General features: G+C 37.0%; 1 protein-coding gene across 1 annotated transcript; it reads left to right on the plus strand.

Moving 5' to 3' along the window:
- Positions 1–1,508: 1,508 nt before the first annotated feature.
- Positions 1,509–2,471, plus strand: Or7g22 (olfactory receptor family 7 subfamily G member 22). Its single transcript, NM_001000879.1, is given in 1 exon segment — positions 1,509–2,471. A coding segment is annotated over 1 exon segment (963 nt).
- The last annotated feature ends 21,965 nt before the right edge of the window (positions 2,472–24,436 follow it).

The raw sequence follows: 24,436 nt of genomic DNA on the forward strand, positions 1-24,436 counted from the left end.
ATTAGCAGTGATTACTAGAAACAGGCAAGAAATGTACAGTAGAACAAAAAGCAAAAATTGTAATTCAGATCAGAGATATGATGCATGGGAAACACAACATTGTTTGATTTTTTATGATAATTGAAAATGTGAACATGTGCTATTGTGTACACAGGAATAGAACATGTTAATAAATTATAATTGGATATAGGCTATAAGAGATCATGGAAAAGATAAAGAACCTCTAGCTTGTACAGAATCTTATAAAGGATGTGTGAAATTAGTGAAAGTAGTAGCATATTTTACGGATATAATGTTATGAAGTGTGGGAAGAAACTGTTGTGTTCAACAGGTCTTCAGGGTCTGAATGTCAAATGTTCAAAATTGTCCATTACTTTTTTTTTTTTATTAACTTGAGTATTTCTTATATACATTTCGAGTGTTATTCCCTTTCCCGGTATCCGGGCAAACATCCCCATCCCCCCTCCCCTTCCTTATGGGTGTTCCCCTCCCAACCCTCCCCCCATTGCCGCCCTCCCCCCACCAGTCTAGTTCACTGGGGGTTCAGTCTTAGCAGGACCCAGGGCTTCCCCTTCCACTGGTGCTCTTACTAGGATATTCATTGCTACCTATGAGGTCAGAGTCCAGGGTCAGTCCATGTATAATCTTTAGGTAGTGGCTTAGTCCCTGGAAGCTCTGGTTGCTTTTGTACTGATATTTAAGGATATGAACTCAAGGGTTTAGAGTAATAGTTATGTAGTTGGTCTAATGAGGATCTTTCAACATAAACCTCCTGAGACAAAGCATTCAACTTATGGCCTACTCAGCAGCATTTCAAAAATCTTGAAATACCTTGGACTCAGTTCAGAAAAAAAATTATCTTTAACCAGCAAACTTTTCTTTACTCGAGTCTGTTTGAGATTTCTTCCATTTGGAACATACAGGTGAGATATGTACATTATTCTGAATTACAGAATTACAGAGTTACTTTGAGACCCCATGAATAATCTTTAGAAATGAACCAGGGTATTTTAGACTATCAGCATGGTGAATCAGAAGAACATTCATGAGATGATTAGAAAACATTCCACATAATTGTCCTCCTATTATCAAATTACTACACAGTTCATTACCATGAAATTTTCTACTGCAAAACAATCTTGATTATTCTTTAACTGTTGTCCTTTTGTAATGGTGCCATTTAATTCAGAGCAAAAAAGCTCTTTTTTTCAAACACAATGACTTGTAATATGTAGTCAAGTACATGTAACCATTCCTGTAATGATAGTAGAGGTAAGTTCACTATGGGTATTAATTACTGGATATCCATAACTATGTAGGACAAAGTAGATAGTGTTGCTTTCAAACTAATTTCTTCACATTCTATTCTGAAAATAAAAAGAGAAGACTAAATTTGAAACACTAAGGCTCATATAATGTTCTTCTCTAATAGCTCATTTTAAAATTCTACTTGTATTTCCTATACTTCAAAGACTTTTTGTCCTATTTCCTTAAGATTTATGTGTAACATGGAAGTTAAAAACAAATCAGTGGTTTTGGATATTTTTCTTCGTGGACTCACAGATGATACAGAGCTGCAGCCCTTCATCTTTGGCTTTTTTCTGTGTATGTACTTGATTACCATCTTTGGAAATCTTCTTATAATATTGGCCATCAACTGTGACTCTCACCTCCACACCCCCATGTATTTCTTTCTCTGTCATCTCTCCTTTAATGACATGTATTTAATTAACATCACAGTCCCAAAGATGTTGTGGAATATACAAACACAGGATCACAGAATCACTTTTGCTGGCTGCCTCAGCCAGGGATGCTTTGTGGCTGTTTGTGTCATCTTTGAGTCTTTTCTCCTTGGAATAATGGCCTATGACCGCTATATAGCCATCTGTTTTCCATTAAGATACACAGTCCTCATGAATCCCTGCTTCTGTGTTATTCTGGTTCTTATCACTTTATTTATTAGTATTGTAAATGGTCTGCTGCATAGTTTGATGGTACTGCACTTGACCTTCTGCACAGACCTGGAAATCCTCCACTTCTTCTGTGAAATTGCTCAAATCCTCAAGCTTACCTGTTCTGATAGCCTCATCAACAACATCTTGATATTTGCTACAGCTTCTATTTTTGCTGGTGTTCCTCTGCTTGGAATAATTTTATCTTATTTTCACATTATTTCTACAGTATTGAAAATGCCATCATCAGAAGGAAAGTACAAAGCCTTTTCCACTTGTGGGTCTCATTTGTCAGTTGTTTCCTTGTTCTATGGGACAGGATTTGGTGTATACATTACCTCAAATGTAATTGATGCACCACAAAAGATTGCTGTGGCTTCAGTTATGTATTCTGTAGTTCCTCCAATGTTGAATCCCTTTGTCTATAGTTTAAAGAACGGGGATATGAAGGAGGCACTGAAGAAAGTTCTTGTTAGACTCTCTTCTGTTATGTATGATGAGCCTGGGGCTTGGTTATAGAGTAAGTCAGTGTTGTAGGATAGCCAATCTCTGTCTCATTCTTTCTCTCTCACTTTGTGTGATATGTGTGTTTGTGTGTGTGTGTGTGTGTGTGTGTGTGATGTGTTTATATGTATGTGTGTTTGTGTGTGTGTGTGTGTGAGAGAGAGAGAGAGAGAAAGAGAGAGAGAGAGAGAGAGAGAGAGAGAGAGAATCTGTTTACAGAGGTTCTCCAAATTGCACAAGAATTTATATGAGCCAACATGCCTGTTATTTCTTCTAATATAATGATTCAGTAAACTTAACTTAAAATGGTGTTTCATTTTTCTTGCTTTGATTTTACTTCCTTGAAACTAGGCATAGAATTTCATTTTAATATAATTTATTTTACACGTTTTGGTGTTTGCCTGTATGCATGAACGTATACAATGAGTATACCTAATTCCCATATTGCCCAGAGGTGGATGTCACATACTCTGGACCTAGAGGTGCAAACAGTTGGTAACTCTCAAGTAGGAGGTAAGGATTGAATCTTATTCCTCTAATTGTGTAGCCAATGATTTAACTACAGAACAGTTTTCTATCCCACTAGAGTTCTAATTTTATTAACATGTACATGTGTGTTTGTGTGCATTTGCTTTCCTTATATATCTATGTGAATAAATACTGAAGCCAGAGGTGTGCTTTAGATTCCCTCTAGTAGAAACTCTGGTAATTGTAAGCTAAACAACCATAATGCTGGGAAGATACCCTCTGGAAATGCAGCAAGATCTCTCAATCTTAAAGCCATTACTTCAGCCCTCCTTGTCATAGGATTTCAAACCTGGACATAGAATTTTTTTTTATTCACAAGAAAGGGGATATGAAGATAAGTTTTAATTTTAGCTGTGTGTGTACTCATGCATATCTGCACGTGTATGTGCATGTTCTTGTGCATATGTGTGTATATGTGTGAGTGTGTAGACACCCTTTACTTGGTCACGAGAAATTTCCTTCACTATCTTGGACTTAGGTCTACTATGAAAGGCAATCGGTGAAGAGATCACTGGGACAAAATTACTTTTTAAGAATGTCACTCTTCATTTCTTTATTAATAAATTTTTAATAGCTGATGAATAAAACATTTTGAGGTGATCATGAGATATTTGAAATTCATCCACACATATTATGATTTTTTAAAAATAATTTAAGAATTTTATATCCATTTTGAATATCTTTCCATGAAATCCACCACAGTCCTTCCTAAACGTCCCCCTAGTTCTTTCAACTACTTGAACTCCTTTTCTGTTCTCAAAGCTACTGAATATATTAGCTGCTGCAATAATATTCATGAGTGAGGGCATATTTAGTGGAATATAGGCAATTAAGCAGAGGCTACATTCCTGAAGAAAAATGACTAAAAATGCCACTGTTGTATCTGGGAATGATGCCAAACACAGAAGCACAAAAGCACCATCTTATCCTGCTAATGATTTTTTTATAGTGAAACCAGATTTTATTTTTTTCTAGTAAACAAAATATGGTACCTAGAAGCATGTCAAAACCCATTCCAAATAACATTTGTCTTTCTAATTGCTTATGTGATTAATGAGAAAAAGTCTACCTTCAGAAGATGAAATAAACTATGTGATCTCATGTATAATTATTTGTTTTATCTTAATGTAAAAGTATAAAAGACAAAAAATAGGAGTTATGCTAATAAAGAGGAAAAACAATTCTGTCCATTGAATCAATCTGGACTGGGTATAAGACATTCTAACAACTTCAGATATCTGCCTTGTTGTCTACTTGAGTACATTTTAAAACACTGGGAAAACCTGTGGATATGCCTTTCAGGGCATATTAAGAAGATTCTAATTGATAGAGGAATGTGCATCCCAATGTTGCAAGATACTATCCCAGTGACTGATGTATCAGATTAAATAAAACAATATAAAGGAGAAAGTACATTAACCGCTGCCACCTCCCTTTTCCTGATTACTTATGTACAGATATTAAAGAACTCTACTGTCATACAGAACACCATGTTGATTAAATCCTAAAAAAATGAACCCTAAATAATCTCTTCTCTCAATATTTTATTTGATGTATTGTTACAACAAATAAATACTTAATACAAAGTTCCTATGATTATATAACGAATTTTATGATATATAATGACATCAATTTTGTTGTTTTGAGTGTGACAAACATTTACTGAAACTGTAAAAACTATGTAGGCTCAGATTCTCTGTCAAGTAAAGAAATGATGTTTAAAGAACAGAAATGATATTTTAGATACCAAACTCATTAAGTAATAAATACATTAAATGTGTTGTATTTTCTCTAATGCTTTAATGTCTCTAATTTTAATGAGTTTAATAGTAGCCCATTTATTTGCAATGCCTTTGGGTACTGCAATATATAGTGATATCCAAATTAAGAACCATTTTTATGTTGGTATAAATTCGGTGTCTAATTTTTTTTGGGCATGTGTTTATGAACAATTGAATATTTCCCTAAATATATTTTGGAGGAAACAAGATAATTTTATATGTAGAGATTTTTACGTATAAGAAAGTGCAAATTATGTTTAACTATATTCAATTATCTTCTGATAAGTAATTTAAGCATTACCAATTGTCCTAAGAATATGTGTGTTTCTCTTAGCAATTGTATAAGTGTATTGTATCCAAGCATTAATTAAAATTCCCATATTTCAAAGTTGCAATTCCTTTACATATTATATTTATTTTTCTTTTTGTTTAAAAATATTATTACATTTTCAACGAGCTTCCTGTACTTATCCTTATCATAACTAAAGTTATTTGTATATTTGAAATGCCAATTCTGTTTATAATATAAATATTGAAATTCCATTCTTAGTATAAAATTTTATTCTTAAATATATTTATATGTGCTCATTTTTGTGTTTGTGTAGGGTAGCGCGTTGCCCATATATCCCAAAGTAGGGTGTCTGATTCTCTAGAACTATTGTTATAAACAACATGGCTTACTTGATATGTATGCTATGAACCAAAACCTCATCCTCTGAAAGAGCAAGAAATGCTTTTTCTCACTGACACATTTCCACAGATCAGAAGTTTATTCTTTATGAGCAAGATTCTGTTTTTATTAATTTTGTTCTTTGCTTTAAGATGTATTTTATTTTGCACATGTTATCTCTATGTTTCTCTCTCTCTCATTTTCTCTGTCTCAGACTCTCTCATTCTTTCTCTCTCACTCTGTGTGATATGTGTGTTTGTATGTGTATGTGTATGTTTGTGTGGTGTGTGTGTGTGTGTGTGTGTGTCTGTGTGTTGTGTGTGTGACAATCTGTCTACAGAGGTTCTCCAAATTGCACAAGAATCTACATGTTAGATGCCAAGGGTACTTGCATCCAGTTGGTTTTGATTGATAAATAAAGTTGCTGGGGACTAATGCTTGGCCCGGGAGACAGAAGTGGGAAAAATAGGATTCCAGAACAAGGTACTGAGGAAAGACCAAGGAGAGAAGCACCATGCCAGAAAAAGAATATTGATCAGAACTGAGAACTACAGAAAAGACATATAGCTAGCATGTAAGACACAGGGATTGTGGCTCAGGAGGCTTGAAGACCTGTGTCTATGGTAGCCAAGATGAAGTATAAATTTTACTGAGTGATTAGTTGGGAATATCAAAGGGGAGAATGTGTCACCAGCTGAGGTTAAGAAGTCACCCAGCCATTGAGCTGTTTAAGGCATATTAAAATATAAGGATTCATGTGTGTGTCTTTCATTGAGTAACTCAGAACATTGGGCAGGATATGAAGGAACATGCACCGCCTCCACTGATCAATTTGTGTAGCATTTTTGGGGGTTCTGCAACACCATGATATCTGCTAATAGTGATCCGTTGACTTCTGCTTTTCCTATTTGTATTCCTTTTATATCCTTTAGTAGTTTATTGTTCTGGCTAGAACTTACGTACTATATGGATTAGATATGGAGGGTATGAGCAGCCTTTTGGTGTCCCTGATATTAGTAGAATTGCTTTTTGTTTATCTCCATTTAGCTTGATGTTGGACATTTACTTGCTGTGCATTTCTTTGTTTATGTTTAGGTATATGCCTTTTATTCTTAATCTCTGTAATAATTTTAATATGAGTGAGTGGTAAATTTTGACAAAGGCCTTTTCAGCATCTAATAAGATGATCCGGTGACTCTTTTCTTTCAGTTAGTTAATAAGATGCATTATGTAGATGGATTTCCTCATACTGCACCGTCCCTGCATTCCTGAGATGAAGTCTACTTGATAATAATGGATAATGTTTTTATGTGTTCCTGGATTCAATTTTGAGTATTTTATTGAGTATTTTTTTAAATCTTTATTAATTGAGTAATTATTATATATATTTCGATTGTTATTCACCTTCCTGGTTTCCAAGCCAACATCCCTCTCCACTTCTATATGGGTTTCCCCTCCCCATCCTCCCACACATTACCACCCTCCCCCAAAAAATCACGTTCACTAGGTGTTCAGTTTTGGCAAGACCAAGGGCTTCCCTTCCACTGGTGCTCTTACTAGGCTATTCATTGCTACCTATGAGGATGGAGCCAGGGTCAGTCCATGTATAGTCTTTGCGTAGTTGCTTAGTCCCTGGAAGCTCTGGTTGGTTGGCATTGTTGTTCATATGGGGTCTTGAGCCACTTCAAGCTCTTCCAGTCCTTTCTCTGATTCCTTCAACGGGTGTTCCATTCTCAGTTCAGTGGTTTGCTGCTGGCATTCGCCAATGTATTTGCTGTATTCTGGCTGTGTCTCTCAGGAGAGATCTACATCCGGTTCCGGTCGGCCTGCACTTCTTTGCTTCATCCATCTTATCTAGTTTGGTGGCTGTATATGTATGGGCCACATGTGGGGCAGGCTCTGAATGGGTGTCCCTTCTGCCTTGTTCAAAACTTTACCTCCCTATTCCCTGCCAAAGGTATCCTTGTTCCCCTTTTAAAGAAGGAGTGAAGTATTCACATTTTGGTCATCCTTCTTGAGTTTCATTTGTTCTAGGCATCTAGGGTAATTCAAGCATTTGGGCTAATAGCCACTTATCAATGAGTGCATACCATGTGTGTTTTTCTGTGATTGGGTTACCTCACTCAGGATGATATTTTCCAGTTCCATCCATTTGCCTACGAATTTCATAAAGCCATTGTTTTTGATACCTGAGTAATATTCCATTGTGTAGATGTACCACATTTTCTGTATCCATTGCTCTGTTGAAGGGCATCTGGGTTCTTTCCAGCTTCTCGCTATTATAAATAAGGCTGCTATGAACATAGTGGAGCATGCGTCTTTGTTATATGTTGGGGCATCTTGTGGGTATATGCCCAAAAGAGGTATAGCTGGGTCCTCAGGTAGTTCAATGTCCAATTTTCTGAGGAACCTCCAGACTGATTTCCAGAATGGTTGTACCAGTCTGCAATCCCACCAACAATGGAGGAGTGTTCCTCTTTCTCCACATCCTCGCCAGCATTTGCTGTCACCTGGATTTTTGATCTTAGCCATTCTCACTGGTCTCAGGTGAAATCTCAGGGTTGTTTTGATTTGCATTTCCCTTATGACTAAAGATGTTGAACATTTCTTTAGGTGTTTCTCAGCCCTTCAGCATTCCTCAGCTGTGAATTCTTTAACTCTGAACCCCATTTTTTAATAGGGTTATTTGTCTCCCTGCGGTCTAACTTCTTGAGTTCTTTGTATATTTTGGATATAAGCCCTCTATCTGTTGTAGGATTGGTAAAGATTTTTTCCCAGTCTGTTGGTTGTTGTTTTGTCCTAACCACAGTGTCCTTTGCCTTACAGAAGCTTTGCAGTTTTATGTGATCCCATTTGTCGATTCTTGATCTTAGAGCATAAGCCATTGGTGTTTTGTTCAGGAAATTTTCTCCAGTGCCCATGTGTTCCAGATGCTTCCCCAGTTTTTCTTCTATTAGTTTGAGTGTATCTGGTTTGATGTAAAGGTCCTTGATCCACTTGGACTTAAGCTTTGTACAGGGTGATAAGCATGGATTGATATGCATTCTTCTACATACTGACCTCCAGTTGAACCAGTACCATTTGCTGAAAATGCTATCTTGTTTCCATTGGATAGATTTGGCTCCTTTGTCAAAAGTCAAGTGACCATAGACGTGTGGGTTCATTTCTGGATCTTCAATTCTATTCCACTCGTCTATCTCTCTGTCCCTGTACCAATACCATGCAGTTATTATTACTATTGTCCTGTAATACTGCTTTAGTTCAGGGATAGTGATTCTCCCAGACATCCTTTTATTGTTGAGGATAGTTTTAGGTATCCTGGTTTGTTTGTTATTCCAGGGGAATTTGTAAATTATTCTGTCTAACTCTCTGAGTAATTGGATTGGGATTTTGATAGGGATCACATTGAATCTATAGATCGCTTTTGTCAGTCTGAAGTTCTTTTTCATTGTTGAATCTTCGTGTGGTTTATATATCAGATGACTTTGTTTTCATGAACAACTTTGGCAGTCTTCATTCTCTTTCTATTTTGTGGAATAGTCTGAGGAGTGTTGGTGTCAGCTATCATTTGAAAGTCTGGACAAAATCTGCATTAAAACCCTCTGACCCTCCCTTTGTTTCTTTGGGCGACTCTTAATGACTGTTTCTATTTCCTTAGGGGTCATAAGGCTATTTAAATGTTTACCTTATCTTGATTTAATATTGGTAAGTGGTATCTATATAAAACATTCATTTCATTAAGAGTTTTCCAATTTTGTGGAGTGCAGGTTTTTGAAGTAAAGACTTGACAATTATTTGGAATTCTTCAGTGTCTTTTGCTATGTCTCCTTTTTCAATTCTTATTTTATTTTTTTGCATACTGTCTTATGTTTTGAATATTTTGGCTAAGAATTTGTTTATCTCATTGAGTTTCTCAATGAACCAGTTTTGGTTTTACTTATTCTTTGTATTTTCTCTGTTCTTAACTGATTGATTTCCACCTTGAGTTTTATTATTTACTGCCTCCTACATACTTTTGGTGTGTTTGCTTCTTCTTCTTATTTTTTCTAGACCTTTAAGGTGTACTTTTAAATTGCTGGTATGAATTTTTTTCTAATTTTCTTAAGAAGAAACTTAGAAAGTCTTTTATTTCTTTCTTTATTTCTTCCCTGACCAAAAGATTGTTGAGTAGAGATTTATTCAATTTCTGTGATTCTGTAGCCTTTCTGGTGCTTCTGTACTTGAAATCCAGCTTTAATTTAATCTATGACACACTGATAAGATCATGGTTTTATTTCAATTTTCATGTATCTCTCAATACTTGCTTTGGAATGTACAATATGGTAAAATTTTGGAAAAGGATTGATGAGGTGCTAAGAAGAATAGATATACTTTTTGTTTTGGGTTAAGTATTTTATAGAGTCCTGTTAGGTCAATTTGACTCAAAATACCTGTTAGTTTCATTATTTTTTCGTGTAGTTTTTGTCTGGAAGATTTGTTAATTGGTGTGAGTAGGATGTTGATATCTCTCTGTAGGGTTCACTATGGGCAACCAGATGTTTTGGTGGTCAATTTAGATACTTGGGGCCAGTATTTAGCAATACCATACATAGAAACAGGCCATACTTCAACAGATTGAAAATTGGACAAGGGCTGTACCTGCTTGTTTCACAGGAAGTCCACAGTAACAAAAGGCAAATATGAGAAACTTGCCGAAATACCCATGACTTTGGGGCACTCACACAACCCAAGTAATGTGGGACCTACTCCACTAGCACCCCCTGAGCTCCACCTTCTTTCTGGCCCACTTCTTATGTTGGGACAGTGGTCCAGTACCTGCCCAAATGCTTCAGCCTGTGAGCATCCCTGGAGATCCCAGGAACCAAGGACACAGGAGGTCTGCAGTTACCCACGGCACTGAAATTCACAATAACTAGTAATATAGAAGACCTGCTTTAACCAGAGACAAGGAGGTCCACCCTAACAAGAAACAACACAACCTGACTCGAAGAAGACCCACTTTAACTCAGGTCATGGAGCTCTAACTGCCTCCAAGGAGGCTGGCTTCAGTCACAGACATTTAGGCCAGTAAACACAAGAGTACCAGAAGGCCAAAAGCAAGCCAAAAACCATAAGTGACAAAATCCAATGCAATTCGGCACCATCACCCCGCAGCACTCCCACCGCAGCAAGGCCTGGATAGTGTAACATACCTCAAAAGGCAGATAATGATCTAAAATCCCATATCATGAAGCTGATAGAGGCCTTTAAGGAGCATATAAAGAACTTCTCTACAGGAATACAGGAAAACTCAAGCAAGAAGAAACAAATAAATACCTTAAAGAAATACAGGAAAATATAGTCAAGCAGTTAAAGGAATTGAGCAAAATGTTCCAAGAACAAAAAAGGGAAATAGAAAAAAAATAAGGAAAACACAAAGTGAGGCAACAATGGATATTGACAATTTAGGAAAGAGATCAGGAGCTACACAAATGCAAGCATCACCAACAGAATACAAGAGATTAAAGAGAGAATCTCAGGTGTAGAGTATCTGATAGGCATAAAAGACATATCAGGCAAAGAAAATGCAATGTAAAGCTCCTAACCTAAAATATCCATGAAATTTAGGACACAAACATATCAAACCTAAGAAAATAGGAAGAGAAGACAGTGAAAAATCCCAGCTCAATTGGCCAGAAAACATCTTCCACCCCATCATAGAAGAAAACTTCCCTACCTAAAGAAAGATATGATCATAAATGTACAAGAAGCATACAGAATGCCAAATAGAATAGACAAAAAAGAAAATCTTCTCATCACATAAAAATCCAGACACTACATGCACAGAATAAAAAGAATACTAAAAACTGTTTGGGAAAAAGGCTAAGCAACATTTAAAGGCAGTAGAATTGCACCTGACTTTTCAACAGAGAAAATAAAAGCCAAAAGATCGTTGACTGATGTCATCTAGAAGCTAAGAGAACATAAATCCTAGCTTAGTATACTATACCTAGGAAAACTCTCAACCATCATAGATCGAGAAACCAAGACAAAACCAAATTTAAACCATCTTTTTCTATTAATTCATCCACACAGATGATAATAGAAATAAAACTCCAACACAACAAGGGATAAACCCTTAGTCAAACTAACTCAAGGGCACCAACTTAATTGCACTAACTAAAGATACAGAGACAGTGTCTGAATGCACAAAATCAGAAATAAATTGGAAGAGATAAAAACAGAAACCTAGAAAATGCAAAAAAAAAAAAAATCATCAGAACCTACTCCAAAACCCTATACTCTACAAAACTGTGAAATCTAAATGAAATGGATGATTTTCTACACAGATACCACATACCAAAATTAAATCAAGATGAGATAAACTATTTAAACAATCCCATAACTGCTAAGGAATTAGAAATAGTCACCAAAAAAAAATAAACAAAACAAAACAAAACAAAAACAAAAACAGACCCTGGACTCTGACCCCATAGGTAGCAATGAATATACTAGTAAGAGCACCAGTGGAAGGGGAAGCCCTGGGTCCTGCTAAGACTGAACCCCCAGTGAACTAGTCTATGGGGGGAGGGCGGCAATGGTGGGAGGGTTGGGAGGGGAACACCCATAAGGAAGGGGAGGGGGGAGGGGGATGTTTGCCCGGAAACCGGGAAAGGGAATAACACTCGAAATGTATATAAGAAATACTCAAGTTAATAAAAAAAAAAAAAAAAAAAAAAAAAAAAAAAAAAAAAAAACAGAAAACAAAGAAAAAAACAGTGCCAAATGCTTTTAGTGCAGAGTTCTTCCAGACTTTTCAAAGAGTATCTAATACCAATACTCCTAAAACTATCCAAATAATAGAAATTGAAGGAATATTACTTAGTTCTTTCTACGAAGCCACAGTTACTTCGATAACTAACCCATACAATGAGCAAAGAAAAAGAATATCAGATCAATTTTACTTAGCAATATCGATGCAAAAAATGCTCAATTAAATTCTCACAAAACAAGTACAAGAACACATAAAAGACATCTTTCATCATGCCCTGGGAGGCTTCATCTTAAGAATGCAGGATGGTTCAATATATGAAAATTCATTAATGTAATACACTATATAAACAAACTCAAGGAGTAAAAATGCATGACCATCTCATTAGATGATTAAAAAAGCTTTTGACAAAATACAGCACTTATTCATGTTAAAAAGTCTTAGAAAACTCAATAGTTCAAGGCACTGCCTCTGAATATTAAAAAGTAATGTACATCAAAGGACCAACCAACATCAAATTAAATTGAGAGAAACTTGAAGAAATCCCAGTAAAATCAGGGACAAGTCAATGCTCACTCAGTCCCTATTTATTTTGTATAGTACTGTAAATTCTAGCTAGAGCAATTACACAAGAAAAGGAGGTCAAAGGATACAAATTGGAAAAGAACAAATCAAGGTATCACTATTTGCAGATGGTATGATAGCATATATAAGTAGCCCTCTAAATTCCCCCAGAGAACTGCTACAGCTGAAAAAAAACTTCAGGACAGTAGTAGGGTATAAATTAACTCAACATATCAGTAGCCTTTCTTATGCAAATGAAAACTGGCTGAGAAAGGAATTATTGAAAGAACTTTCTTCACCTAGCAAGGAGTAATATGAAATACCTCGGTGTAACTCTTACCAAGCAAGTAAAAGATCTGTGTGAAAAGTACTTCAAATCCCTGAAAAAATAAATCAAAGAAGACCTAAGAAGATAGAAAAATCTCACATGCTCATGAATTGCTAGGATTAACATAGTGACAATGGCCATTTAACCAAAAGCAATCTTCAGATCAATGCAATCCCCATCAAAATTCTAGGAAAATTCTTCACTGACATGGAAAGAGCTAGTCTCAATATCATATGGAAAAAAAAACAACAAAAAGGCCAGGATAGGCAAAACAGTTCAGAACAATAAAGGAACTTCTATGCAAATCACCAATCCTGACATCAATCTGTACTACAAAGAGATAGTGATAAAAACCACATGGTATTGGTACAAAGACAGACACGTTGATCAATGGAATACAATCAGTGTCTCAAAAGTAGACCCATATGCCTATGGACACTTGATCTTTGACAAAGAAGCCACAAGCGGACAGTGTGAATAAAGAAAGCATCTTCAATAAATGATGCTGATCTAACTGGATGTCTGTATATAGAGGAATGAAAATAGATCCATGTTTATCACTTTGCACAAAGCTATAGTCCAAACGGATAAATGACGTCCATATATCACCAAATATACAGACTGTGGTGAAAAGCCTCATATTGTCACAGGGGGAAATTTCTGAACATAACAGAAATGGCTTAGACTTTAATTGACAAATGGGACCGAATGAAGCTGAAAGGCTTCTGTAAGGCAAAAGGCATTGTTAATAGAACAAACTGGCAAGCTACAGAATGTGCAAATATTTTCACTAACCACCCATACATTTCAGAGAGGGCTAATATCCAAAGTGTATAAAGAACTTAGTAAGGTAACCTACAAAACCCCAAATAACTCAATTTAAAAAAAAAAAGGTTAAAGAGCTAAATAGCGTTCGTACCAGAAGAATTTCGAGTGGTGAAGAAGCACCTAGTGAAATGTATAAAGTCAGTAGTTATCAGAGAAATACAAATTAAAATGACACAGAAATAATACCCCACACCAATTAGAATGAAAAAAAAAAACTCAAGTGACAGCACATGCTGGTGAGGCTGAGGAGAAAATGGAAAACTCTGTCAATGTCTAGTGCATTGGGGGGCTCTGGGTATGGTTGCATACCACCAGGACACAGGATGCAGAGCAAAGGCAGAAGCAACTGCATGCACTTGCAAGTTTTATTAATCCTTATATAGATATGAATATATATTACTTCAATTTCCATTTTGACAACATGCCATAAGATTCCTACGATACCAGGAACAACTGAGGCAAGACTAAATAAAGAAATATGACTAAACAAAGGTTTATTCTCAAAATATTCACATAACAAATCATCCCTCTTCTTATTATCAAAATATACTCACCATTACCAAGAGAGCATGCGAACTCCTCACCCCCTGCACTCCTCCTAACTCCACAAGGATGTCCCCACCCTACCCACTCCACCAGACCTCCAAACTTCCAGGATACTCCAGTCTCTTGAGGATTAGGTGCATCTTCTCTGACTGAACCCAGAACCTGAAATCCTCTGCTGTATATGTATTTGAGGCCTCATCTCTGCTGGTGTATGCTCCCTGGTTGGCGATCCAGTGTCTAAGAGATTACAGGGGTCCAGGTTAATTGAAATTGCTGGTGTTCCCACAGGGTTGCTCTCTTTCCTTTTCTTTGTCCTGGAGGTGGGTTCAAAAAGTTCCCTCTCCACACTGTAAGGCATTTCATCTAGGATCCCAGCTTTGAGTGTAAGGATCTCTCACTTCCCAGTTCTCTGGTACATTCTACAGCATCCTCCCACCCTCCTTCCTCTCGAGGTTGCTTGTATCCATTCTTTGTGTTGACCATCCGGAATTCAGTCCTTTTCCCCCACCCAATACCAAACTATGTTCCTCTCTGCTACAATCTCCATCCCCTTGGCCCCCACTGTTCCTCCCTCCCCACTTGTGGTTACCTTCTTCTACACCTTTAAATTGCTTGTAAGCAAACTTTCTAATTTCTTTACAGAGGCACTTAATGGTATGAACTTTCTTTTCACACTGCTTTTATGTGTCCTATAAATTTGGGTATTCTACCTTTATTTTCATTGAATTCTAGCAAGTCCTCCTCTCTTTTCTTTATTGGCCAAGATATCACTGATCAGAGAGTTTTTCAATCTTAATAGTGTGGAAGATTTCTGGTGGTTTCTGTTTTTGTAGTTGAGCTTTCAGTCATAGTCGTCTGATAAGATATAAGTCATGATTTCAATTTACAATTTTCCTATATCTGTACAGGCTTGTTTTCTCACCAGTCATATAGTTAATTTTGGAGAAGAATCCACTTGGTTCTGAGAAGAATGTATTTCTTTTGTGTTTGTGTGAAACATTCTGTGGATGTCCATTTGATTCATAAGATCAGTAGTTTCATTTTTGTTTAAAATTTGTTTTGGATGACCTGACAATTGGTAAGGGTAGGATGATGAAGCTTCCCAGTGGGCTTTGTTAAACAATTCTATCTTTAGCAATATTTCTATTAAAATATGTAGGTCCCCTTGTGCTTGGATCATAGATGTTTAGAATTGACATATCATCTTGTTAGATTTTTTTTCCTTTTGATAATTGATGTGTTCTTATCTGTCTCTTTTGATTAAGTTTGGTTGAAAGTCTATTCAATGGAGAGACCCATGGCCCTATGAAGGCTCAATGCCCTCATGTAGGGAAAGTCATGGTGTGGAAATGGGAGGGACAGAAGATGGAAAAATCTCCCATGCTCATGGATTGGCAGGATTAATATAGTAAAAATGGCCATTTTACCAAAAGCGATCTACAGATTCAATGCAATCCCCATCAAAATACCAATCCAATTATTCAAAGAGTTAGACAGAACAATTTGCAAATTCATCTGGAATAACAAAAAACACAGGATAGCTAAAACAATCCTCAACAATAAAAGGATTTCAGGTGGAATCACTATCCCTGAACTCAAGCAGTATTACAGAGCAATAGTGATTAAAAACTGCATGGTATTGGTACAGAAACAGACAGACCAATGGAACAGAATTGAAGACCCAGAAATGAACCCACACAACTATGGGTACTTGATTTTTGACAAAGGAGCCAAAACCATTCAATGAAAAAAGATAACATTTTCAGCAAATGGTGCTGGATCAACTGGAGGTCAACATGTAGAAGAATGCAGATCGATCCATGCTTATCACCCTGTACAAAGCTTAAGTCCAAGTGGATCAAGGACTTCCACATAAAACCAGATACACTCAAACTAATAGAAGAAAAACTAGGGCAGCATCTCGAACACATGGGCACTGGAAAAAAATTTCCTGAACAAAACACCAATGACTTATGCTCTAAGATCAAGAATCGACAAATGGGATCTCATAAAACTGCAAAGCTTCTGTAAGGCAAAGGACACTGTGGTGAGGACAAAACGGCAACCAACAGACTGGGAAAAAATCTTTACCAAGCCTAAAACAAATAGAGGGCTTATATCAACATATACAAAGAACTCAAGAAGTTAGACTGCAGAGAGACAAATAACCCTATTAAAAAATGGGGTTCCGAGCTAAACAAAGAATTCACTGCTGAGGAATGCCAAATGGCTGAGAAACACTTAAAGAAATGTTCATCATCTTTAGTCAAAAGGGAAATGCAAATCAAAACAACCCTGAGGTTTCACCTCACACCAGTGAGAATGGCTAAAACTCATCAACGATCAAAAACTCAGGTGACAGCAAATGCTGGCGAGGATGTGGAGAAAGAGGAACACTCCTTCATTGTTGGTGGGATTGCAGACTGGTACAACCATTCTGGAAATCAGTCTGGAGTTTCCTCAGAAAATTGGACATAAAACTACCTGAGGATCCAGCTATACCTCTCTTGGGCATATACCTAAAAGATGCCCCAACATATAAAAAAGACACGTGCTCAACTATGTTCATAGCAGTCTTATTTATAATAGCCAGAAGCTGGAAAGAACCCAGATGCCCTTCAACAGAGGAATGGATACAGAAAATGTGGTACATCTACACAATGGAATATTACTCAGCTATCAAAAACGTCTTTATGAAATTCGTAGGCAAATGGTTGGAACTGGAAAATATCATCCTGAGTGAGGTAACCCAATCACAGAAAGACACACATGGTATGCACTCATTGATAAGTGGCTATTAGCCCAAATGCTTGAATTACTGTAGATGCATAGAACACATGAAACTCAAGACGGATGATCAAAATTTGAATGCTTCACTCCTTTAAAAGGGGAACAAGAATACCTTTGGCAGGGAATAGAGAGGCAAAGATTAAAACAGAGACAGGAGGAACACCCATTCACAGCCTGCCCCACATGTGGCCCATACATATACAGCCACCCAATTAGACAAGATGGATGAAGCAAAGAAGGGCAGGCCGACAGGAGCCCGATGTAGATCTCTCCTGAGTAACATAGCCAGAATACAGCAAATACAGAGGCGAATGCCAGCAGCAAACCAGTGAACTGAGAACAGGACCCCTGTTGAAGGAATCAGAGAAAGAACTGGAAGAGCTTGAAGGGGCTCGAGACCCCATATGAACAACAATGCCAAGCAACCAGAGCTTCCAGGGACTAAGCCACTACCTAAAGACTATACACGGACTGACCCTGGACTCTGACCTCATAGGTAGCAATGAATATCCTAGTAAGATCACCAGTGTAAGGGGAAGCCCTTGGTCCTGCTAAGACTCCACCCTCAGTGATCGTGAATGCTGGGGGGAAGGCGGCAATGGGGGGAGGATGGTGAGGGGAAGACACATAAAGAAGGGGAGGGGGAGGGGTTAAGGGGAGGTTGACCCGGAAACCGGGAAAGGGAATAACACTCGAAATGTAAATAAGAAATACTCAAGTTAATAAAAAAAAAGAAATACTCAAGTTAATAAAAAAAAGTAAAGAAAGAAATGGGAGGGAGTGTCTGGGTGAGTGGAGGAGCACCATCATGGAGGGAGGGGGTGGAAGATGGATTAAGGCGTTTCCAATGGGGACACCAGGAAAGGGGGATAACATTTGAAATGTAAATAAATAATATATTCAACAAAATGAAAAACAATAGATAAATGATAGGGTATTTCATAAGATTTGGGTAAGAAGGAATGAAACATGAAGTGGTATGTTTAGGTTTTATGTTTCCAGAAAAATGTGAAATAATCTTCCCCCGTAATTTCCTCAAGAAAGATAAGAAGAAAAAATGATGGAGAATGGATGATATGGGGAAAGCATAGGGATCCAAATACATGTAAGTTATTGATAGCTGATGTAATATAGAATATTAAACAGTGAATCTATATATAAAGCTGATCAGGAGCCTGCAAGAATTAGTTATGATCCTTTTGTTGTGAACAGCCATTGATAAAATTCAGTAAGGAAGTTTTAAGTGTAATTTTCTCTTCTTTTTTATTTGGATAGTTTCTTTACTTACATTTCAACTCTTTTCCCCTTTTCTGATTTCCCTCTGGAGTACCCCTATCCTTTCCCCCCTTCACCTGCCTATATTTGAGTGTTTCCTCACCCACTCATTATTCCTTCCCATCAAACCACACTGGCATTCCCCTACACAGGGGCATTGAGCATTCACAGTGCCAAGGGCTTCTCCTCTCATTGATGCCTAATAAGCCTAAGACTTCGAATACTATATTGAATAGGTATGGTGTGGAAACCTTGTTTAGTCCTCGATTTTAGTGGGGTTGCTTCAAGTCTCTTTCCACTTAGTTTGATGTTGACTACTGGTTGGCTGCATATTGCTATTACTATGTTTAGGTATGGACTTTGAATTCCTCATTTTTCCAAGACTTTTTAACATAAAAGGGTGTTGAATGTTGTCAAATGGTTTCTCAGCATCTAATTAGATGATTATGTGTTTTTTCCTTTCAGTTTATTTACATAACTGATCACATTGATGGATTTCTATATATTGTACCATCCCTGCATCCTTGGTATGAAGCCTACTTGATCATGATGGATGATCACTTTGATGTGTTCTTGGATTCAGCTTAGAAGAATTTTATTCTGTAGTTTTGCATTAATGTTCACAAAGGAGATTGGTCTGAAGTTCTCATTCTTTGTTAGGTCTTTGAGTGGTTTAGGTATAAGTATAACTGTGGCTTCATAGAACGAAAAGGGGAATGTACTTCTGTTTCTATTTTGTGGAATAGTTTGAAGAATATTGTTATTCTTTTAAGATCTGATAGTATTCTGCCCTAAGTCCATCTGGTCCTGGGCTTTTTGTTTGGTTGGGAGACTTTTAATAACTGTTTCTATTTCTTTAGGTATTATGGGACTCTTTAGGTAGTTTATCTCTTCCTGATTTAACTTCGGTACATGGTATCTGGCTAAGAATTGTTCATTTGATGCAGATTTTCCAGTTTGAAAATCAGTTGACTACAGGCTTTTGTAGTAGGGTCCGATGATTTTTTTTGAATTTGATCATGATGGATGATCAGTTTTTACTGTTATCTCTCCCTTTTCATTCCTGATTTTGTTAATTTGAATACGCTTTCTGTGCCCCCCATTTAGTCTGGCTAAGGGTTTTTTAATCTTACTGATTTTTTCAAAGAACCAACTCCTGTTTTTTTTTTTTGTTTGTTTTGTTTTGTTTTTTTTTTAATTCTTTGTATAGTTCTTTTTGTTTCTTTTTGGTTAATTTCAGCGCTGAGTTTGATTATTTCCAGCATACTACCACTCTTGATGTATTTGCTCCTTTTTGTTCTAGAGCTTTCAGATTGGCTGTCAAGCTGCTGATCTATACTCTACCCAGTTTCGTTTGGGAGGCACTCAGAGCTACAAATTTTCCTCTTAGCACTGCTTTCATTGTGACCCATAACTTTGGGTATGTTTTGTCTTCATATTCATTACATTCTAAAATGTCTTTAATTTCTTTCCTTATTTCTTTCTTGACCAAGTTATCATTATGTAGAGTTTTGTTCTGCTTCTGTATGTATGTGGCCTTCCTGCTGCATTTTTTGTTATTGAAGACCAGACATAGTTCATAGTGATCTGATAAGATGCATACTATTTCATACTTCTTTTATTTCTTGAGGCTTGTTTTGTGACCAATTATAGAATCAACTTTGGGGAAGGTCCATGTGGTGCTGAGAAGAAGGTATCTTGTTTTAGGATGAAATATTCTGTAGATATCAGTTAAATCCATTTGGTTTGTAGCTTCTGTTGGTATCACTGTGTCTCTGTTTAGTTTCTCTTTACATGATCTGTCTATTGATGAAAGTGGAGTATTGAAGTCTCCCGCTATTATTGTCGGAAGTGCAATGTATGCTTTGGGCTTTAGTAAAGTTTCTTTTATGAATGTAGGTGCCCTTGCATTTGGAACATAGGTATTCAGAATTATGAGTTCTTTGGTGAATTTTTCCTTTGATGAGTATGAAGTGACCTTTCTTATCTTTTTGATATCTTTTGGTTGAAAGTTATTTATTTATATATTTATATTTATAATATGAAAGTAAATATTTGATGTTATAAGGGCTACCCCAGCTTGTTTCCTAGAACCATTTGCTTGGTAAATTGTTTTCCAGCCTTACTCTGTGGTAGTATCTGTCTTTGTCACTGAGGTGAGTTTCCTATAAGCAGCAAAATGCTGGATCCTGTTTACATATCCGGTCATTAGTCTACATCTTTTTATTGTGGAATTGAGTCCATTGATGTTAAGATAGATTAAGGAGTAGTGATTGTTCTTTCCTTTTGTTTTTGTTGTTAGATGTAGAATTGTGTTTCCATAACTAATATCTTTTAGGCTTGTTGCAAGATGATTATTTTCTTGCATTTCCTAGGTTTAATTTCCCTCCTTGTGTGGGAGATTTTCATCTATTATCCTTTGTATGGCTGGATTGGTGGAAAGTTATGTGTAATTTTGTTTTTGTCATGGAATATTTTGTTTTCTCCATCTGTGGTAATGGAGAGTTTTGCTATGTATAGTAGCCTGGGCTGACATTTGTGTTCTCTTGGAGTCTGAATGACATCTGTATAGGATCTTCTAGCTTTCAGGGTCTCCATTGAAAAGTCTGGTTTAATTCTGATAGGTCTGCCTTTATATGTTACTTGACCTTTTCCACTTACTGCTTCTAATTTTCTTTCTTTATTTCTTCCTTCCTTCCTTCCTTCCTTTCTTTCTTCTTTCTTTCTTTCTTTCTTTCTTCCTTCCTTCCTTCCTTCCGTCCCTTCCTTCCTTCTTTCTTTCTTCCTTTCTTTTTCTTTTTGCGCTCTCTCTCTCTCTCTCTCTCTCTCTCTCTCTCTCTCTCTCTCTCTCTCTCTCTCTCTCTCTCTCTCTCTTTCTTGTGCCTTTCATGTTTTGACTATTATGTGACTTTTCTGTTCCAGTCTATTTGGAGTTCTGTTGGCTTCTTGTGTATTTATGGGCATCTATTTCTTTGGGTTAGGGAAATGTTCTTCTATGATTTTATTGAAGATATTTACTGGCCCTTTAAATTGGGAATCTTTGCTCTCTTCTATACCTATTATTCTTAGGTTTGATCTTCTCATTGTGTACTAGATTTCCCAGATATTTTGGGTTAGGAGCTTTTTACGTTTTGCATTTTCTTTGGCTGTTGTGTCAATGTTTTCTATGTTATCTTCTGCACCTGAGATTCTCTTTTCTATCTCTTGCATTCTGTTGGTAATGCTTGCATCTATGGTTCCTGATTGTTTTCCTAGGTTTTCTATATTCATAGCTGTCTCCCTTTGTGATTTATTATTGTTTCTATTTCCATTTTAGATACTGGAGGGTTTTGTTCAATTCCTTTACCTGTTTGCTTATGTTCTCCTGTGTTTTAAGGGAGTTACTCATGTTCTTCTTAAAGTCTTCTATCATCATCATGCGATATGATTTTTATCTCTGAATCTTTCTTTTCAGGTGTGATGGTTTATCCAGGACTTGCTGTAGTGTGAGAACTGGTTTCTGATGATGCCCATTAGCCTTGATTTCTGTTATTTATGTTCTTACCATCTGGTTTTCTCTAGTGCCTGCCCTAGCATTCTCTGACTGGAGCCTGTCCTTCTTGTAATCCTGGTTGTGTCAGAACTCCTCAAAATCCATTTGTCTTTGTGATCCTGTGATCCTGGAATCCTGAGTGTGTTAGAGCACCTGTGTGATGGGCTTCCTCTGATTGTTGTGGGAATAGTTGTGCACCAGTGCCCAGGGACTGCTCAAGGCACAAGTTCAGACCAGACAGCATCCATGCTACTCTATAAATATATTTGATGAGTGACATTTTAGTTATGTCTCCTGGATATTAATTTTTTATTTTCTGGAATATCATAGCTTATTATAATGAACTACATTCATATCTACCTCATTTCTCTCCTTACCTCTTCTCACTTCTGCCCCATCAATTCTTTCCTATTTAATGTACACTTTTTTTCCTGATCGTGAACTGCACTCTGTCCTTCCATGATTGAATGTGAGGGTATCCATAAGAGCATGGAACACAGATCACTAGCCATGTTTTCAAAATAGAATGAATCTGCCTCCACAACAAGTACTCAAAGCTAGAAGCTCTTGAGTAAGTAGCTGGGCCTGAAGGTTGTTTACTTGATCTATGCAAAATTTTTAGCATTCTTAATCTTTTACAGTATTAATCAGGTAACCAGTCATTATGAGTTCATGAGATCAAATGTCATTTCAGTTACAGAGAGCATTGCACAGAACTCCCCACAAGCATTCAATCATTCAGTGTCCTTTTTATTTGTCCTCTGCTATGTTCACTATCCTTCACTAACCCTGAGACTTGCTGATGGAATGTCTAATAAATGTGTCTCTCTTAGGACTTAGAGCTCAATTTCTTTTTTATTGGTTATTTCATTTGCTTACATTTCAAATGTTATTCCTCTTCCCAGCCTCCCATCCACAAAAACCTATCCTATCCCCTCCTCCCACTACTGCGAGAGTGATCCCCCTCCCGTGCACCCACTCATGCCTCAGCACCCTAGCATTCCCCTAACCTGAGTCATTGAGCCTACAGAGAACCAAGGGGTTCTTTTCTGAATATGCTACATATTCAGATGGAGCCATGGATCGCCTTTCTGTATTCTTTGGTTGGTGATTTTGTCTCTGGGGGCTTTGGGGTGTCTGGTTGGTTGACATTTTGTTATTCCTATGGGGTTGCAAGCCCCTTCAGCTTCTTCAGTCCTTGACCTAACTTCTCCATTAGTGTTCATGTGTTCAGACCGATGTTTGGGTGTGTACATTCACATCTGTATTGGTCAGTCTCTGGTAGAGCCTATCAGGGTACACCTATACCAGGCTATTGTCGCTAAGCACTTTTGGCATCAGCAATAGTGTCTGAGTTTGCTATCTGCAGATGAGATTCATCCATAGGTAGGGCAGTCTTTCCTTCAGTCTCTGCTCCTCTCCTACATTACCTTTTGGGAGAAGTAATTCTGGATTAACATTTTTAAGGTGGGTTGGTGGCCCTATTCCTCTACCAGGGGCCTTGCCTATCCACAAGAAATGGCATCTACAGGCTTTATCTACCCTTTTTGGGTATTTTGGCTAATGTTCTCACTTTTGGAGTGAGTCCCTGGAACTTTTTCTTGTGTCCCTGGAATCTGGGACATTATACTGGCTACCCTCACTTCTCCCTCTCACACAAGATGGCTCAGCTCTTAAAGGCTAGGCTCAAAACCACAAATATAAAAACTCAATGTCTTATTATCAGCACTTGGGCAAGTAATGAATTTCTCTATTGAAAATTGTCTGCATTGAAAAGAAACTTTGCTGACTGTGATTGAGAGCACTCTAGATCTAAGAATAGCAGCAAAAATATGTAAAAGAAAATCGACTTGAACTTAAAAAATAACTACAGCAGGTTTAAGCATAGGGTGTATGACACCCATGTCCAAGTGATTTTAGCCAGGATAACAGTATCATGCATGAAGTCAACTTTAGATTCATATGGAAAGTGATTTATTTTCCCCTTGAATTTTTGTCACTTTTGGACCACAAGGCATATCTTGCCTATTCTGTGAGTATTGCTTAAAAAGGAACTAGAACTAGGTAGACCTGTCTATGATCTAATCTTCTGCTCCTTATTTAGTTTGAGATTAACTTATCTATGTTTGAATCTAAAAATGTATGCCTCTTCAACAATAGGGAGTTAGCATTCAGCTATGATAAATAACAAAGGAACCTGACAATACTTTTTGATTATTTTTGGTTTCTACATGCTCTGTACCCAATAAAATATGCTATGCCTTGTTTTTGACCTTCATTTAGTAATGCACATCTTTGCCTGAAAATCACATTACATTATTATCATTGTTATTGTTATTGTTATTGTTATTGTTATTATTATTATTATTATTATTATTATTATTTCC

Source organism: Rattus norvegicus, chromosome 8 (genome assembly GCF_021556685.1).
Source record: "Rattus norvegicus strain SHRSP/BbbUtx chromosome 8, alternate assembly SHRSP_T2T, whole genome shotgun sequence".
Lineage (NCBI taxonomy): Eukaryota > Metazoa > Chordata > Mammalia > Rodentia > Muridae > Rattus > Rattus norvegicus.